The 20,337-nt window shown below is 39.9% G+C and overlaps 1 protein-coding gene across 8 annotated transcripts in view; it reads right to left on the bottom strand.

Annotated features, from left to right (window-relative positions):
* Positions 1-19,946, bottom strand: part of CPT1A (carnitine palmitoyltransferase 1A) — a 37,513-nt gene extending 17,567 nt beyond the window's left edge. Inside the window, exons 1-11 of one of the 8 annotated variants that reach the window (XM_018082047.2) lie at positions 19,891-19,946; positions 19,257-19,645; positions 8,410-8,501; positions 7,866-7,953; positions 7,578-7,732; positions 6,470-6,609; positions 5,909-6,080; positions 2,740-2,841; positions 1,924-2,061; positions 970-1,047; positions 196-303 (exon numbers count right to left, since the gene is read on the bottom strand). In XM_018082047.2, coding sequence (XP_017937536.1) covers positions 196-303; positions 970-1,047; positions 1,924-2,061; positions 2,740-2,841; positions 5,909-6,080; positions 6,470-6,609; positions 7,578-7,718 — 879 coding nt within the window. In that variant the 5' untranslated portion in view covers positions 7,719-7,732; positions 7,866-7,953; positions 8,410-8,501; positions 19,257-19,645; positions 19,891-19,946. Of the gene's footprint in view, positions 1-195; positions 304-969; positions 1,048-1,923; positions 2,062-2,739; positions 2,842-5,000; positions 5,050-5,908; positions 6,081-6,469; positions 6,610-7,577; positions 7,733-7,865; positions 7,954-8,409; positions 8,502-9,345; positions 9,384-13,370; positions 13,614-19,256; positions 19,646-19,890 lie in introns of those variants that run through there. The other 7 variants (XM_018082044.2, XM_018082050.2, XM_018082046.2 and 4 more) reach the window with 7 other exon arrangements.
* Positions 19,947-20,337: the final 391 nt, after the last annotated feature.

Here is a 20,337-nt window from a genome sequence, read left to right as displayed (position 1 = left end):
TTGATAGTTGCTATTTTGTGCCTGCGTGTAATTGAAGAGATAACAAAGCTGACATGGGACCACAAAAATTAGTTACATCTTACATATAGTTCTAACAATAAGAATTTCTCTCCTCTCCCATTCTGAACAGTGATCAACTTGTCATTGGAAAGAGACTGGAAAGAGATCAAAAGCCATTTAAACTGATATACGTACTGGCTTGAGTTCTTGTCTGTCCAGTTTTTTCCGATAGAGCAGGATGGCATGGATAACATTACCAGCTCTAGCTGCCTGCAGGGTTGTGGGACGTAAAGAAAGGAAGTCCTGTGAAGTAGGTAAGAATCATAAGTTAATGATTACCTGACTTTATTTGAAAAACACCACTGACAGTACTTTTCATCCACATTCTTAAAAGTTTATTCTGGAAAATATATATAAGGCTTCAAAAGATATGGAATGCACTAATGCAGCGAGTTGATGACTTGAAACTTGAATTTGTTCAGCAGTCATTATCTTCATAAACAGCATCAGTATTAAAACATACATGACAGCTGTTAATCATTCCAGCAGAAAAGACAATGCTACGTAAAACTTGATCCAAGACCATGTTTTTTCACTTCCTTTACAGACATTTGCATGTATGAGAACACATCTCCTTTGAATTGTGTTACCCATGCAGTTTTACATGGAGCTTTTGAAAGAGTGCTTGCTGCAATAAGCACAAAAACATGTAAGTAATTACTGTATGAGTTTGCCAAAGTGGCAGATGTGCTAGGTTTGTTATTAAGACAGATGTACTTAAAGTACTTCAAGTACTCAAGGCACCTGAACGTACGTGAAGGCATTGGCTGCAGGCTATATTAAAGAAAGGAAAATGAATGTTACATACTAAATGGCAATGGATTTCTAAGCAGAAGGATATCACAAAGTAAGACACCTGGCAGAAATGTTAGTGCCTGACACATAAGGTGTTTATAAGCATTTACCTACCATTGCAAAATAGTTACTATTAACCATAATTGGTCCACGTCCTCTAAGGTAGATATATTCTTCCCACCAATCACTAACCTGAAGGAGGAAGGAAAACAAAAGTAGTAAAATCTCATAATTTCCACAGTTTGTTTTTAGGTTAATGGCTCCACAAGACAACATTCCGTACAGAAGCAGGAAGGAAACTTCTAATTTGCCTCCCTACTTAAAAAAAGACAACAAAACCCCCCCCTAATTTCTGTCAAACTTCAGGGAAAACAGCAAAAAAAGCAGTGAAAGAATTAAGTTAAATTCAGCTGTAGCTCTCTGATAAAGTTCCAAAGAAGTCATGATCTCAAGATAATATCTGAAAATGTATCAGATCTCCTGAATGCTTTGCAGCCTTTGCCAGGACAGCTTAGGCTACTGGGTAGAGATATATGCTTCATAATATATCACAAAGGAATTATGTTACAGTTCTCACTATGATGCTGGGGTTTGGGTCTTCTTTTTGGTAAGAAAAAAAAGAAAAAAGAAAGAACAGAGCAACAAAAATATTATTACAATTCTTTATTTTTCTTCTATATGATTCAGCTGCTTTGTATTACAAAATTGGCCTAAATGACTCTTCTAAACTATCTGGGTAGCCAGACCCATTATTGAGTTATCAAGCTCAACAAGTAAATAAATAGACCCCAAAAGCAATCCTAACAGCAAAAGCTAAATCACCTGCTCCAGAATAACAAACACAAAATAAGGATTTGTTTTTTCAAGTTCCATTTACCACACTGTTTACCAAATCACACAAATTATTTATGTGCAAAATGAGGTGGTCTCACACATACTTTACAAAAATATTAGGCAGTTTCAATTTCCTTCTTTTGCATTTAAGAAATAATGAAACTTAAGCCAAAAAGGGCAACAGGGAACAAATAATGTCATTTGAACAATTGAGCCTTCTACTTATACACTCACATAATTGGTGGCCCACCAGGATTTTAGCTTCAAATACCACTGAAGCCTTGGTCCCAAATTAAATGCAAAGTCTTTGGCCAGACCCTCCATTCTTCTGAACTTTTCATCATCCATTAGTGGCCGAACTGATTCCAGATACTAGAATACAGGAAAAGAATCAGCATCAGTACAGTAACAAATAAGTAGCTTCTCACCATTCCTACTAGAGCATTTTAACAGCAAATAAACATTATCCGGTCTCAACCCATGAGGCTGCAAATACTACAGTTCTAAAATAAGAGTGTATGCTCTTCTAAATGTCTGCTGCAAACTTCAAAAAATAAGATACTTTTCCAGACATTTTTCAGCAAACCACAAGTGAAAGAGGTTACTTTTCTAAAGATATATTTTCCACTCAAGAGGGGAAGATACACAGGCAGATTTTTTTTCATCTCTAAAAATGAAACCTTCAGTTTCTGTGACATACTGTCATACTTACACACTTTGCTGTAAGGCTGTGTGTCATAACACACACATTTACCTGCTCAACCTGTGGAAGACAATAAAAGGGGTATGCTCCAAAACCCTGGAAATCACACTTTGTGGCACAGTCTTACAACAACTGACTTCATGCCATCCAATATGAATTACACTGGCTTCTAACTGTCACCAGATCAGTGGTTTGTCACAGCCTTTATTTTAATTTCTATGCAGAAGTTTGAATCCATCACACAATATTAATACTGCCATGCAATACTTCTATAAGACATGGCAAACCCCCCCATCTAAATATGGATTCAATGTTACTGAATAAAATAAATCAGTGAATGTACACACCCTATTGACTGTGTCTTTAACAGCTGGAACTGGCAATCGTGGTAAAGATGTCTGGAAACTGTATAACATGGGTTTACGTCCTGAGAACAGTTTTACAAGGGCCTGAAGAAAAGCAAAAATAAACACCACAAATTATTAGGTGCAGCAAAAGAAAAATTACAGAGTAAAAGTGTAATGTAATTCAGTTCTTTTCAGTGGTAAATTATATTGTACTAAATTTAGGAGACTAGCATATTTATCACTGTTTCACAAATAAAAAAGGCATTGACAGAAACTAACTCCCTAAAGGTTAAACAATACGTCAGTGGAAGACAAAGATGGTTATAGTAATTTCTGACTTTCCAGTCAATTTTCTTGTCATTAGACAATAATGCTGTTTTATGTATGGCACATCTTGATCTCAGTAGAAAATAAAGACAGTTACATAGCACTTCTTTTCTTCATATATTCCCCTCTGTAAAGATTAAAAAACCAAGTCTACCAGTCGATCTTTTACTATACTACATGGTAGATACTACAAAAATACCTGTACTGCACTTCAAAACAGGAATCAAGACTGTCACTCAGCCAAGGTTTCTAGGTAACTATAGCCACCTTCAAAAATACTAATTATGCTTTGGTATCATGGTTTAATGTTTTCCAAAGTTATAGCTCAACATCAACAATAGGATTGATATCACAGGGAATTAATTCAAGCATATCTCTGCTAGTCTACTACATGATTTGAACATATAAAATTGTGCAAGCATGCCAGCGTTATACTCAGTGCTTGTGTTACAACCCTCTTCCACAGGAGACTGAAAACAGAAGCAGCATTTCTGTCTACAACTACTTTTCAGCTGCAGCACACAGTAGGCTGAAAGTCTAAACCATGCAAGTTCTAGGTTATACATGAAAGGATTTTGACAGTGTCACCCTATTTCAGCATGAAAGTGAGGTTAAGCATTATTCCAACAATCCAGTGGAACCTTTAAATCTTGGTCCAATATATTATGTCATATACTGTATATGAGCCAACAGACTAAAGACAGAAGAAAACAGAGGACGTAATTTCACTACTAAATTCTGAAAACTTCTCCCTTCTGTCTCCCGTTCAACTGACAAAACTATTAGTTAAAATGTAGAGTGTTTCCTCCCTCTCAATTTCCTTGATCAGTACTTCTAGAGGAGGTTATTTCAAGCAGCACAAAACTCTTAAGAATTGCAGAGAATTACCAGCAAGAAAGACCTCCCTGCAAATGGATCTGTATCAGAGCCATCTGATGTACACAGATGCACCACAGTGATCGGCCCAATAAAATCTATTTGTGCTTCATGACAAGATAAATTTGAAACCAGGTGGGAAAGAAAAAACTCAGCTTTCCATATGAAAATCTAATTCCATACTTGGGGACAATTTTATTCCAGAACTCTTAAGCCAGAAAAGGCTAAAGTTACCTTCAGACAGAGAATACCTGCTCAACTGACAAAATTCAGCAAACAGATTTCATGGTATTTACCTCTTAAGCAAACTTGTAGCAGAAAATTTATAAAGTTTGAGACCATTAAAGTGATCTGACAGACACACACACTTCATTACATCTGATTTCATACACAGACACAGAAAATAATGTCATTCTAGCATATGTTGCATCTGTTCACAGATGATTACTATTTTTTAACTAATTAAAATAATTTATTTAATTTTTTAAAACTGGAACTAATAACTGCATTTTCCCCTTACCACTGGTACAGGAAATTTGACTTTAGAAGATGAAATATGTTCATTAGAAGTGTCACCAGACTTCCAACCAGTCTGAAAAATCATGTTGTACTGTGACTGAAATCAGAGCTCAGGTTTTTGACTGGCATAACTATTTGAACAGAAAATTGTATTATAAAAATTATTATAAAAATATGGAAAGCTAAGGTAGTTGGAGCTGTTTAACTAGCAAGATCAGTCTTCTCTTTTGTTTGGTCTAGTTAAAGAGAGAATAAGATCTTAAAATAAGTTTTCATAGTAAGTATAGATGAGACTGCTGAGCAAAAACCTTTAGCATTCTGTATTCTTAAAACATATATAATACACAACGAAATACATATGCAACATATATGATAGGAGAAATTTATAAATATGATATGCAACAAAGCATGGTAAGCAGCATTACAGTTCATACTCTTTAAAGTTCAATAAGGCAATATTAAGAGCTTTAAAAATATCTGGTAGGACATGCTGAAAACCAAGGCAGCTAGAGCTTCAAGCAATTGACAGAAAACCTTACCATTCAGAGCCTCTGGACTGTACAAATTCAAGTCACGAGGCTGATACCGCTTCCAGGAGAAACCATCAATTAGAAATTTCATTTGTAACAGACAAACATTAAATTCTATTTTAGTGTACCATTCTGGATACCTGTCCTTGAACATATTTCATACTAAATCATGACACGTGCCTAGGTTAATGCACACCAGTTAATTTTTGAGGCTGCAGAGACTCATTTTATCATAGTATGGTACTTCAGTTATTTCTACAACGATACTGCCAAAAGTGAGTTTAAACAATTTAGACCAAGCAGCAAAACCCCACTTCATCTCTTGCAGCACCTATATCTACATTTCCTGTCATATCCTTTAAGAATCCTTTTCCAAAGCACCACAATAATCCACAAGAGATACAGCACTCTCATCTTACCCCTATATGAAAACTGCATAACAAGCCACCTCCACCTTATGTTTCTTCTCTAACTTGTTTTGGAGTAAATCAATTGAAAGGACACTCAATATTATTTTCTTCAAGCATAAGAATAATTTTATAATGGATGACCAGAAATCCTAACATTTCAACAAAGAATTGGGGTAGCACTTTCTGTGAAGACAAGATTCTTTGGTGCTGCAGGCCAAATTCTTGCACACAGAGAAAAAGTAGGTATTTCAGTCACATGGTCCCAAGGCATTGGCAAATTTAGAAGTATTCTTGAAGTGTTTACTCTTCCTTCTATAAGGCCAGAAAAAATAGTTTAATTACAGCACTAGAAGGGTGACAGTAACTAGTAGAAATTGCTGCCTAACAGCCTCCTGTCCCATGACACAGAAAACAGAAGTAGAGAAAAAAATACAAGATTTTCTTTTAGGGCTTTGAATACCAATAAGACAGAAGTTAAGATGAAACAGGAAGACAACATATCCTTACCATCCAACACTTGGTGCCTGTAGTAAGCTTGCCGTGTTCAGAGAACATCCAACCATGGTAGGAAAGCAGCATTTTCAGAGAGTAGCGCATTGTGACAATAAGGGCAACCCAAAGCCCAGTGCCAAAAAGCACTCCACTCACGATGTTCTGTGTTTGGTTTGACATGTAGCCACTATTTAAAACAAAAGCCAGCACATGCCAGTTAATGTCTGTTTAAGTTCCAAAGAGAAGCTGATATGACAAACCTAAGTTTAATAGTACTACAGGCAGGTATTGCACAAGCTTTATGCCTGCTTGCCCCTTTTTCATAAGCTTCTTTCCAAACACCTTTTCATGCATCAAGATCAAAGGCCACAAAAGTTGCCAAATGTGCTTCCCAAATACTCAGAAAACAATGCAGTAATACTGGTATAACAACCTACCTATTTCATACCCTCATACATCTGTTTATTTGGCTTACCCTCTCACAACCATAGATCCCAAAACTGATACATTTTAAACAGTATCTGCAAATAAAACCGATTTCTCTTTAGAGGAAAAGTAACTTTTCTGTCTACTTACGTTGTATCAAGTGTTTTGTTGATTTTAGCTATAATTCCTAAGGAAGGATCAATTTTGGCATACATTGTTGACATCACACCCACAACTACAATAAGCCAGCTAGATGGGCTAGCAGGATAAACGCCGGTGATAATTCCATTCTGGAAAGAAAAGCCTTCACATAATTTTTTCATACCAAAGTGGTTGACTTCATATTACCATGAAAAGACATTTAAGTCATTTAGTTTTAAACAAGTAGTTAAGCTTATCCAACGTTTTCTTACATAGGCTGATCTCAGGAGTAGGGAATGCATTTAGTTAAGTTTGACTACTACAGAAAATTGTCACATTAATATCAAGAATTAAAGGAACTTTTAAGTTCTCTTACCGAACAAGACACTGAGAATCAGAATCAAGATTTTTTTTTTTTATAATTTAAATGGTCCTCCTCATAGCTAGTTTCATATGAAAATTGTAATAAGACTGTTGTTAATATGCTTATGTTTTTGAAAGAGATGTTGAAGAAAGCCTGTAGCTTATGTAGATTGATAAGTATTTGTTTCGTTAGTAGCATTTATAATCTCATGAACAAAACAGTAAGTTCACAAGGATTTATATCAAATACCTCATTGGAAACAATACTACATAGCATAAGTTGTACAAGACAGATGCTCAGGCAACTTTTTGAAAACAGCAAACCTTCTCCTTAATTTGCAAATTTGATTTTATATATTCTTTGCCAAAATAAAGAGTGTAGTCTTGTACCTCTAAGAGATATGACATTAAAAATCACAACTAGTTGTATTTTTGACTTAAGCTAAAAGGATATATAATTACGGGATGCATTACGAAGAGAATGAAGTCAATTAAAGCTATTATTAATTCCTACATGTTTCATCGTGTTTCCACAGAATACATCAAAAACATGTAGTCTTTCAGTCTTTACAGCATTACTCAGCGCTATTTTCTTCAGTATCCCTTGTATTAACTAAAACCTACACAAGTCTTTCACAATGAGGAACTTCATTTGCCATAAAGGAAAAAAAAAGTTTTGCCTAACAAAACTCCAATAAATCTATAAAGCATTAAATAACCCTCAGGTTTAGTGGATTTGAGTAATTTGGCATACCTTAAATCTGATGAACTTTTTCTTCCATGAATAGACACCAGATAGGTAAATTTGTTTGAGTGCCTCATGGCTCATTCGTAGGTCAATCCCATCTGGAGTTACTGTAAATTGAAAAGCTACTGCCTGATGAGCTTCCGCCATTTTCACAGGGAGTTCTGCCAAAAAACAAAGTTAAGAAATAAATACTTCCTTCTCATTCAACAAAACTAGAAGCTAGCCCATTTCTAGAAAGATATATTCTACACTGTAATTTTGGGGAAGATTTCCAAGTAGGAAAAATTTACATACAGTACTTGCCTCTTCCTTACAGACTATGCTTGCACTTCGGTCTGACTGTCCGGTTTGTTAATTAAGGTACCTCTTCTGTCCACCACAGCTGAAAATGGAAGCAAAACACTCCTGTAACTCCAGCATTTTGGCAGCACCGCAGCAAGCTGAATATTGAGCATATACACAATACAAAAAAAAAAAAAAAATATCAGAGCAGAGCAGAAAAAGCCATAATATTTGGAAAAAGTGTATCACAGCTACAGAGCATCTCCCTCTTAATGATAAAGGCAATTCAGCAAATGGGTTTTTTCATCCTTTTGAAACAAAAGATATCTAAAGTTTTCGCCTCAGCTAGCAAATCAGAGCTGCTTCTGGCCATATCTTTCACTGAAATTTTTTTCATATCTTAATTTCAAGCTGATTACTCACACCAATAAGACATTATATAGTCCCTACGGCTCTGAGCTCTGACTGGCACATAACTGCAAAAATCAAAATTATGCAGAGTAGAGGAAATTCTGATAGACTGTCATCCTCTATTGAATGGTATGTAAGGACTAACCAGTGCAGTTTAGCTGGACACTTCAAAAGCAGTTTATTATGACTGCAGTGCTGCTCCTCTAGTCTGTAAATTTTCTACTATGTCAAAGTCCTCTGAAACACAAAGAACGGGTGCAAAAGTGTATGAGTAGACAACTAGGGAACATAAATACTTGGAATGCAGCAGTAACAGTAGGCTTAGGAAACAAATGCATAATAAATAAAAGAGAAGGAGTACTAGGCAAATATGAACAAAGTAAGTGCTGCTACACATCATCTAGTAAGGCTGCTGACCAACAGGCAGGGACTGCAATATTTAAAGTGCCTATCTGTAGATCAGCCTGCAATGATCCACCTCTGCAATGCAACTACTGCTACAGTGGCTGATGGTAATTCACAGATCTCCCAAATCCATCAGCCACTGCTCAAGTTTTAGAACCCGTGTTCTGAGGGAATCAGGCTTCTCCGTTTCCAGAGGGGTAGCTAAAGCTCACAGTATCCTACAGATAGTATGTAATTCGATCTATGCGCATACAGCATCTGATTAGGAAACAAAGAACCCAAATCAGCTTTGAAGACCGGTTTAGAAAGTTTTAAAACAAGCCCTGTATGTCCTAATAACAACTGCAATTTGTAGTACTTAATGACTCAGTCACTAACAACTACTTATATGGGCCCTGCTGTATGAGGAAGTCAAAGTCAGCTGTCCATTCATTCATTTAAATTGTTCAGCACCAGCTGACGTCGAGACCAAAACTGCAACAGAGCAATAAAACAGAGACAGGCAGCAGCAATACATGGTATAACCTGGGTTCAACAGGGGTTGTCGAAAGGGGAAAGTATTCAAAGTTAAGAATTTACTATATGTTTAGCAGTACTATTAAGACTAGGATCAAAAAAACCCCAACAAACACAAACAAAAGACCCCAACCATATCCACATACAGAAAATCAGGCACCTGGATTTGTCTCAAGAAGGGCCAACAGGTTCTGCAGTTCACTCATGGAATTTTGTATTTTAGAATGCCAGTGTCTTAAGTACCAGATCTACTAGTTTTCTTACCCTTCACCTCCCCTCTGACTTTTCGGCTTGGAAATTTGTAATTAATCTCCTCTCTGTTTCTGAAAGGAAAGAATTTCAGGAACTCTCATTTTTAGGCACATGCTTTTTTACTGCTGAAGACATAAAAATACTATAAATAGCATTAATTGTGAACAATTAACCTGACATTTTAATGAATTAAAATCTAGCATGCTCATAAAATTAAACATGCTTCAGTAAGGAAAATATTCCTCATTCCCAAATGAAAAAATATTAATCCAGCAAGAATTAATCCCGAATCCAGTAAACAAATACAGTCCAGTTCTAGGACTGTACTGCTTGACCTCAGGACGTGAAACAATAAAACGGCCTGTTTCTTTTCATATTCTTTTTCCTTTACTTAAGAAAACCATAAGCCTTTAAGAGCGCCCTGAATTATGATGGCTGAATACCAAAGGCTTCCTGAAGTCTCTTTCTCTGAACACTTGTTTTCCTCCTTCAAGGCGAGTTTAATCATAAGCCGCTGTACACTTCCCCTCTGCTGCATTCCTGCACTGCCACGTGCTCGCAAGGAAAGTAGGTAAAAGGGCACGGGCCGGAGGCGCATGCCTTAGACTTTTAAACTTGACTTGCCACTGTTCCTAAGGCAGCACCCACATCAATCAGCTAACACACACTGAAACAATGGCTTCTGCTAACTTCAGGCATTTTAATCTGCAACATATTTCTGTATGGCATACACTAACTGACCTCGTTCCCAGCAGAGAGCCATAAACAACAGCTTTTGACTTTCTTAGCAGTTTGGCCAAGTCTTACTCAAAGAGGAAAAAAAAAAATCCAGCACAATTATTTCTAAAAGTAATCTGAAATGGCTATTTTCATTCCTTTCAGTGTCCTCCAGTAATACTAATATATCTTCAAAAACCACACACTTGTCCCTTAAAATTTGGTTTATTGATTGTTTGGGGGTTTTTTCCTGTTTATTTAAAGAAGAAAGATGCCTGTTCCTTGCTCTTATCTGGTTTTACTTCAATTCAAACATGCTGTAACATCTGCAGATGTTTCTCCTCTTCCTTTTTCATACCTCTGCTTGAGCCAAACAAAACTTAGCACAATTGTTTTTCCATTGTTGTAAGCAAGTACTGCTATGTCGGATGTCACTTTTAAGTCAAGAAAACACAAAGCACACTAGAAAGCCTAAGTCGTGACGGTCTGAAAAACTATGCTGCTACACCTCCTATGCATAAAGCATCCTCAGGCTGCTGTTTTTGCAGTTTCAGGACATTTATACCACAAAGTCTGACGTTTAACTGACAGACCTTACGACTTCAGGACATTATGACACTGAACCGTCTGTGTTAGGGCTTACGTGTTCCTACAGTCACAGAAGGAGATAAGAGCCTCAGCTCTGGGAAATCTGAAGCTAAGAGAGGCCCCATGTGCAGGATGCTTCCATTTAAGTCAGGCATGCAAGAAGTTACTCCTGGTTGGTAACGTCTCTCTGAATCACACAATGCAGAACACAATGTCTAAAAGACAGTGAAAGAATTACCATGCGCATTTTAAAACACACCAAGCCACGATACAGCAGTTAAATGTATTATGCTACACTGCACAAAACTAGGTATTAATTTCTGAAGTGGTTACTTTTGGAAATGCTACTGAGTATGAATCTTCTTGTGTTTCTGTAGATTTCATAAGCTTTATATGGATAAAATAATAGGGCTAAAAAAGAGTTAAGTCACCACCTATACTTCATAAAAAGCAACTCCTCTGCTTTAAGGGGATGTCACCTCTTATCACAGAATTCATCCTAAACACTTGCTTCCCATACATTGCTTGCCTCATGCAATCCACTTTTCCCCCCCATTTCCTCTTCCTCTGGAACAGAGAGAACCCTGCTGTTTCCCCATGTCAGAAGTTCAAACATCCAATGGAAAGACACATATTATTTAAATGTAGTTTTCACATCTATAGCTCCTTTTCCTGGAAAGGAAGTAAGTTAACAGGGAGGAAAACTGGAGAGAAGTCTTACTCACGTGATCCAGAATAGCTAAAACCTTGATGAGAGACTTAATTCTATGACTCTCACTTGCAAGTTACCTCGGCAATTTAGTCTGACCCTGTCCTCACAGATTTTTAACGTCTATTTATAGATTAGCTTTTATATGCAGGGGCATACAACTGTCAGTGACCAAACCAAGTTCACAAAACAATTGTCTCCAATTATTCTACTCTGACAACCAAGGACTGACAGTCTTCTTCAAAAAGCAATGGCTGCTGCATACAGTTTCTCTGAGTACTCTGCTACATACCACCACACACAGGTTTCATACTGTCAGAGCTCTCAAACAGACGCCTTTGGCACTCAAACCACTGCATTCATAGATGGTGGGTAGACTTGCAGCAGTACATGTATGATGGCAGCTCTGAATTCAGAATTACCTGTAAAATGGCAGTTCTGAATTCCCAATTACCTGGAAGTCCTCATAACTTCATGGAGGTGCAAGGTACCACCAATAAAGCAATGAGAAGCATCTTATCACATGGACTCTGCCTTCTGACTCCTGCCAAGTTCCTACGAGGCAAGCTTAGAAGTAAACAACCAAACCATAACAGAAGCCTGCCCCTGCAGAATTTTTTGTTCATTCATAAAAATAAAGTTAAAACTTCAAATTTTAGCTTAGCACTCAGGTTTCAAAAAGAAATAGAGACTGCTGAGAAATATGATACTAAATCATTTAAAGTTACATTGCTTAAGGAAGCTTTCAAGATGGGAAGTGGAGAGAAATATCAGATGAAAGTACATTAAACCCAATTTTAATTAGCAAACATACTTAAAAACTGTATTAAAATTTCCATTTAAAGCTAGACACCTTAAACTAAGAAGGTCTTGGAAAACCTTCTTAGTTTAGCAAGTACCCCAAACTCTTGGTCTGACCCCAAAACAGTTTATTTCAAAGAGAAAAGCAGGGCAGGGAGGGAATCTATTTCTATTAACATGCAAAGCAGTAAGAGTTACTGTTTGAATGCTAAAAGCAGCCACAGAGAACTGGAAAATAATTCTGGAGTTCTCACAAGTTCTCGTAAAACACTTCAACTCTGAAACCTGTTTAAAAATTGAAAACGTTGAAGTTTTATCCAGTATTTTACTGCCCACAGATAAGATCTCCTTTCAGAAGGTGAGCTTGCTACAGCTTTTGGTAGAAAACAGACACTCAAAAAGTTTATTTTGTATGTTTATTTGACAAAATAATTTGACACTTTAGGATAGATCACTGAATTCCAAGAGTCTGAGGACAGACTTAGTGAAATCAGAGCCAGTACTAAAACATTAAGACATCTGCGCTGTGTTTGTGCTGAGACAGTGACCAAATATTTTCTCTCAGCTGTGTAAGCTATCATTATGGAAATCTGTATTTTCTACTCTCCTAAAAAAACCAAAAATACAAACACATTTTGTTCTATACAAATCAGTAAATAACTGCTTATGCTCAAATCTGTTGATTTCATATCAGATACTAAATAAAAAGAGAATTCCAAACACTGAGATGTCTATCCAATCTCCTCATGCATTACTCTGAATTTCTTTTCAGATTTCAATTATTGATGGTTATATCAGCCCAAGCCTTCCGTACCACCAATACAAAATAATTCAGACTACCCTATGGTAGCTGACTTTGCCTGTGTAATGTGCTAGCAATGAATGATATGCAGTGAAGCACAACAACGACAGTGCCAACATCCTCAAGTAACTTGCTAGCATGTTAGTTTACTTCCACACTTTGCCACCAGCTACAGTTAAATGGCAACACCGACCTACACAGCCACCCTAGAAGTGGATGCAAATCTATGGATAATCAAGGTTGCTTATTTTTGCTTTTGTTGAAAAACACTCATGCAAACAAGGTTCTCCAAACCAAAAGTGTATCAAATACTTACAACATGCAGCAGGGTCTCTTATTACACAAACGTAAAGGGTTAGAATCTTCCAAAATATTTTGTAAATGGAGTTGTCCTTGTAACCTTCAACAAGTGTGTCTTCACCTGTCTGAATTCTGCAGAGGTTCTGAAGTCTCTCAATCTGACAGCCTTTTAGATGTTTGATGCAAAAGCAGCAGATGTCAAATATATTGAAAAGTTTGAAGATGGCAAAAAAAAAAAAAAAAGAAGAAACTGCAAATGGATTTACCAGTCCCTGTACTGAAACTGGGAGCAATGGCCGATAAAACAAAGGTTTTCACTGCCACCCAGATGGACCTTGACAGGCTGGAGAAACAGGCAGGCTGAAACCTTGTTAAGTTCAACAAGAAGTGCAAAGTCCTGCACCTGGGGAGGAGTAACCCACATATTAGTACACGCTGGAGGCTGACTAGTTGGAAAGTGAAGCTGCAGCAAGCTGCACATGAGCCAGAAAGGTGCCCTTGAAGCAAAAGCAGGTAACAGAATCCCAGAGGGCATTAGGAGCACTGTTGCCACCAGGTGACTCTTCCCTTCTAGTCAGCGCTGGTGACACCCCATCTTGAGAACTGTGTCCAGTTCTGGGCTTCCCAATGAGAGAAATGAAACTACTGGAGAGAGTTCAGTGAAGAGCCACTAAGAGGATTAAAGGCTTGAACCATCAATCTTGCTTTTTTATCCAGTTCTAACATAGCAGAGATGCTTTATGAAATTTAACATAGGAGTTTTTGTAAGAGTCTTGCTTTAAAAAATAAACTCAGAACACTAAGGCCTGAACAAGAAATCCTGTGCTTCAGTTACTTTAAATGAACATCATACTTTGAAATTCACACTGGTAGTAGCAGTCAAATATTCAAATATTCAATAGCCAGTCTGAAGGCAGGAGATAGATTTTTGGAGCTGACCTTAAGTGCCACATATATTGCAGTGATATGGTGGGAAACTGTACAAACTCCTAAAAAAAAATAAGGTTGAAATTTAATGTTACATGTATATCCCTATCTAGACAAAACATTGACTGTTCCAATCAAATTTAAAAGTCTGTATTATCAGTAATAAAACTGACATGACTTCAGTAAACTGTTTTCATGGAGTTTGCTACAAATGCAATAGTTTCAGGCACTAAAGTATGTGCTATACAGCAGCATCCAGCGCTGACTCAGTAACTCAAGGTGCCATCCACTCATATGTCAGACAGTGGAGGGGAGGCAGTCACTCACACAAATGCCACAATTCTGCTCTAATGCAAGAGGCTTGATTAAGTAAGACAGCTAACCAGAGAATGCCAAAAGGATGCCAAAAATGCTTTTGGTGCTCCTGGTGCTCCTTTGATGCATAGCTGAACAAAATTAAAACTAAAGAAAAAGCATTCAGTTTAATGGAAAACTAAACAAACATCAAATTTGTCTGGAGTTTTATGACCTCCAAAGGAAATTTAGGTTTGGATCTACAAAATCTTCAGTAAACAGTATAAAATATGCAGCTCAAACATTTAAACATATGACTAAAAAGACTGTCTAGTCTCTCTCATATCTATTTCTTGGATATTTTATTAGCTAATGCCACCTTTATGTATACTGCACTCCTGCAAAAAGGTATCGAGATACCAAAGCCTCAGAAAGAGCAGAGTTTATTCATAGCTCATGTGACATTCCACGAGGTGCTGACTTTTGAACTTACTAGAAATATTAACGAGACACAGTTATTCACTTGAGAACTTCTATTTCTAAATAGCTTCCTTACCTAATAACCTTCAATAATATCTAATCAGGTTTCAGCATATAAGACAACACGGATACTTGCTGCTCTCAATTCTTACCAATAACTCAGCTATCTTACAATGACTAATCATATTTTACAGACACAAAATCATGAGAACTCTAAGGAGTGAAGCCAAATAATTTCCATGCAAAAATTAGTCATGTGGATTAAATTCACTCAACAGGGTTTCTCAGGTGAACCTTATGACTACGGCATAGAAATAAAACAGACACCAAAGAATCACCTCCTTTAAAAGCTGAATTAGCGTAGCATTCAATCAATTATCACTTGATCTGATGAAAACAAAGTTAAAAGGTGTTCTGATGCCACTTTAGTTTTGACAAGTTCTCCTATTTGCTTATTGCTCGTCACTGGCTCCAATCCTTCCCACCCTCACCTACACCTGACAGCTGTGGTCTCTTGGAATTGCAAATGTCTCTAAGGATTTCCCACATCTAAAAAAATGAACAAATGCTGTGGTTCAAGACAAGGTGGAGAACTGAACACATGTATTTTCCCAGGTACAGCAAAAGTCACCCACAGCAGACAGTCTGAAATCAGAACAGCTAAGAAGTCTGCAGCAACTTGCTGTCCCACTGACAGTTTGTGTCCTGACCTCAGCAGTTCTCCAAGATCACCTGCAGGTGAATATTCATTACCCTCTGCAGGTATCTCCCTTGGAATCTAGGGCCCATTTCTTTATCCCCTTTCCAAGTGGTAAACTGGTACAACAGGTATATGTGGATGGAGGGGAATAACAGACCAAAGAATGAAACGTAAACATAATGAACAGATCTCTTCCTTAAAAGCCAGTTTGAGAGCTATTTATCACACACAAATCTTCTGTTCCAGAAGCTCACTGCAGCTGGGATCTTGAAGGTAGGACACACTGAGAGCAGATTCATGCCAACGCTCCTAGCTCCTAACAGATATTACACAGCAACATCAAACAGTCAGCTGTAGCTCTCAAGTAGAAAGTCCAGAAAAGCAGTCTGAGCTTTTAATTCACACACAGCTTTCAATTGCTCAGAGGGAATAGATCAGATTGGAATAATTTCAGAAAAATTGATGCCAATGGATAAAATAGTCACAGACAGCAGTTCTCAAACACTATTTTTCATTACACTGTATGAAACCATTTATACTGAACATGTCTGAGATGGTAAGGAACTGTGGAGTGCCAAAGTTCATCTGCTACCCACTCAGTCATTTCTGAGGGCTCAAGCTTGTGACCACTACCTACTGTGACAAGTATCTCAGGGGCCAGAATTCAATGCTAGTTTTAGCTTTCATTTTAAGACATCCAAACAAGTGTTTGCCTGCTGGCTTTAAACTCCCATTAGACTCAACACAGATGCCATCAAGGTTTCTTAGAGACATGGTCACAGAACAGACTTTTCACTAGCACTTCTGGGAGAAAGTTAGTAAATTCTCTTCTCACCTGATCAAACTGAAGACAGGCAAAGTAGAGGAGACTGGCTATAGCAAACAATGTGTTAATTACTAGGCTATCCCAAAGGAATATTAATCCCTACAGTTTCCGGATCTTATGACCTCTTTTCCCAATAGCACGCTCCTGTGAAAGATGGTTCCAAAACATACACTTCAACAAATAAACAAACAACCCCCCCAAAAACCCTCAACAAACACAAAACACCAACATTCTTCACATCAAAACAGAAACTTACAACTGTTGTATTATTTCTAGGGATTTTCCCCTGTACTGGGTAGGACATACCATACTGTTCCTAGGCCTCTTACATCATTCTAGCATCTATTGCACTACATGTTATATTGTACACACCCCAGCAAGCTACATCCTCTGACCTTCTATAAATCCAGAATAATCGTACTGAGTAACAGAGAAGCATACTCTGCTAAAACACTGCACAGTTATCACACCATGTAGAAACTTCCCCCACCCCACAAACACTAGGCTCCAGATCTGGGTATTTCTTTTTAACTGCTATAAAAGACATACCTAGGCATTTAGATTATACAAGTTTTATCCCTTCTCTCTCTCTCTCTTTGAACTTAATGAGCTTCTATGCAGCAAACAAGAATTCTCTATGACAACAAATATTTCTGGAATGGCAAGACTTTTACGAGACATACAAGATGTCACGTTTTAGGACTTAGGAGATTCTGGAAGATGGACCACAATGTGTGGTGACCAAAAGCAAACTGAATTAATTGCTCTCATAGTAGTTCAATGACATTTTACTGTACCAGGTTGAAAAACTTCAATAAGGTCCTTCACCCTGTAGAAGGTTGAAAGACCGAAGAACCAGTTCCAAACCTTTCGCAAAAATATTTAAATTGGCCATTCATATTAAAGTTAACCCAGACTTGAAGAAAGAAGGATGCTCTTCAGTCATCTAGATCTTCTTTTTCTGAAAATGTGGAGTTCGGGACTATGATACAGCATGCTGCACGACAAAGACAATGGGTTTGGAATATTAAAAATACACAGTTCTGGAATTTGGTTGTTTGGTTGAGGTTTTGGGGGAGGGAAGGGTTGTTTCCTTGTCTTTTTAATACCAGCATTTATCCAAGTCGATTTTTACCCAAGATTTTCAACAGGAGGCTCGGGATTCAACATCCTGCCTATGGCAGAAACACCCTCCCTGTCCAGTGCGCACCGAGCCGCCGATCGCTCCAGAGTCGGCGTTTGGGTTTAGCTGCTCGGGATCGTGTGCTGCTCCGTCTCCGGCCCCCCGGATTCCCAACGCGGGGATCCGGGATCCCTCCCCAGCGCCGCAGGGCGCGCTCCCGCCCCCGGCGCGCCCCGCCGCCCCGCCCCGCTCCGGGCGCGCTCACGTGACCGCTGCCGAGAAGTGGGTGAAAGGTCGCGCCGCCGCAGCCCCGCCCCGGGCCGCCCGCGCGCCCCCGGCCGCTCCAGGCCTTTCCACGCGCGCCGGGAAGGCGCTGCCAGCGCCAGACAAAAGTTCCCAGGGAAAAGCACCGCGAGCAATGAAAGAAGCGGAGTACATCTCACAGCTAGGAGGGGAAACAAAAAAGGGTGTTACTCAGCTTGTGCAACGGAACAATTTCCATTCTGGTTCTCAGCACTATAAAGCCTCAGTTGTTCGAGGCTAAACAGTTTTGTTTAGCCAGGAATAATGATTTCTTCCTGGGAAAAGCTCTTCATTCAGGGCTGTAACACCTCAGAGTTTTAAGAGTCCTCAGATCAACTTTCAAGCTAAGTCACAGCTTGAAATTGACAACTGAAATTGACAATTGACAATTGAAATTGACAGATCCCAATACCTGTGTAATCATGTAAATCTACATTTCCTAGACTAACAGAGATCCACACAATACTTACCTACAATACTACCCGTGCTATTTTAAAATGGTAATTATTAGTTTATATCGATATGCTAACGACAAAAAGAACCTGCTAATTACCTCTGACGCCCACAAGAATTGTTTCATTTAACATCCGTTTGCAATGGTCAGAAAATGCAGAAAGGAGGTTGCAGATCTGGAAACTGAACACGTCAGACACTCAGGAAAACATAATGAAAGAAGAACGAAGGCATTACATCTCCATTTTCAGTCCTACACACGTGAAAAGGAAATGAGTAGCGTTCTGTACTGTAACATCCCTTAGACTGCAGACTGCCCTCTAAGTGCTGACAATCTGCCAGGTTAAGGGGAAGAATGAGATGTCTGTCTTGATCCTACTTTGCACTTTTCTCTTTCCAAAAAAGGAACTTCCTGTTACACTTTCATTAACACTACTACAGCTCTGTTATAACTGGATTATAACAGAAGTAATATTTTAGGTTGAGTTTTCTATTTTAAACCCGAGAACATAGCGCAAAAGACCGAAGCTGTGCAAAGATGAAGCAAGAAAAGGGAATTCCGAAATGATGCAAAAATCTTGATCTTTTGCAAGAAGTCTAATTAGCGTCCTCCTACAGTAAACCTGTCATGCCTTGAGCAAAGTATTACGTTTTTGGTGTGAAGCTCGAACGCAGTTTTTACAGGTTTCACAGGCTGGAATCGCACGGGCAATATGGACTAGTCTCTCAATACACACACACACACACACACACACACACACTCAATTATTTCGCTTCCGCACACTTGAAAACCCACCAGTGATGCTGCGCCGCGTGCACACTTCTGCAGACGTGAAACTCCTCCCGGTTACGGGCCACAACCACGAAGCTGCGGGTCACCCGTGTCACCTTTGTTGACACGGCGGCGCAGATTTAGCGAGTCTCCCCGTGTACCTGTGTCACGCCGCTCCCTTGTCCCAGTCCCCTCCCTCATCTGCGGCACTAAGGCACTAGCCCTCAAACCACGGGCAAATCGCGAGCAGGATGCCAAGGACGCCGCGCCTTTCCACGGCTCTCCAGCGCCCGCCTCGGCACCGCGCCCACCACCTTCTCTGCGTTTCCACCTTTTTCTGCAGCAAGGACAAGCCCCGCTTAACAGCAGCACCCGGCACACTGGCGCAGGCACCACACAACTTCGTGCTCGACCTAATAGAAACAATAATTAGGCTGAAACCGGACCAACCGAGCCCGTCCGCCTGGCCCCAATGTGGCCCTTCCTCAGCCCCAAGGAAGGCGCGCCCCGGCTGAAGGGGGAGGGGAGCGGCGGCCCGCGGTGAATCAGCCGGACACGGGAGGGACGGGGCCCGCCGCGCCCCCTCCCCGCTCCCGGACACCGCCCGAGCCCGGTGCTCGCAGCCCCGGCGCGGCGGCCGGGCCCCGTCCCGCCTCACCTGCAGAGCCCGGCGGGGACGGGCGCTGAGCGGCGCTGGGCGGGCGGGCCGGGAGCGGCCGCTCGGGAGGCAGCGATGGGACGGCGGCCGCGCCCCTGCACGCCCCGCGGAGGCGGAGCGAGAGCGGGCAGGGAGGTGCCGCCGGAGAGGAGCGCTGGGCTGGGCTGGGTTGGGCTGAGCGGTCGGCGGGAAGCCGGGGCAGGGATACAGGGAAGCCTTCCCAGACCTGGGGGAAGTCCGGACGGGAGAGGTGGTCTTGGGGTTACAGCGGGGACGGGGTCCCACGGTCTCTATGGTTTCTCAACCGTCCGCGGGAATGAATCGTCCGCAATCCCTCTCCAGGGATTGCGAGGAGAGGATCCGGGGCGTATAAGCGGGGGCGAAATGTGCACCTTGGGAGAGGACTGCGCGTGGGGGACCAGTTTGGTGATAAGTGTGGCCAACAGG

The sequence above is a fragment of the Manacus vitellinus genome, unplaced genomic scaffold, assembly GCF_001715985.3.
Source record: "Manacus vitellinus isolate BGI_N305 unplaced genomic scaffold, ASM171598v3 scaffold_59_pilon, whole genome shotgun sequence".
NCBI lineage: Eukaryota > Metazoa > Chordata > Aves > Passeriformes > Pipridae > Manacus > Manacus vitellinus.
This window is presented reverse-complemented; position numbering and strand designations above follow the sequence as displayed.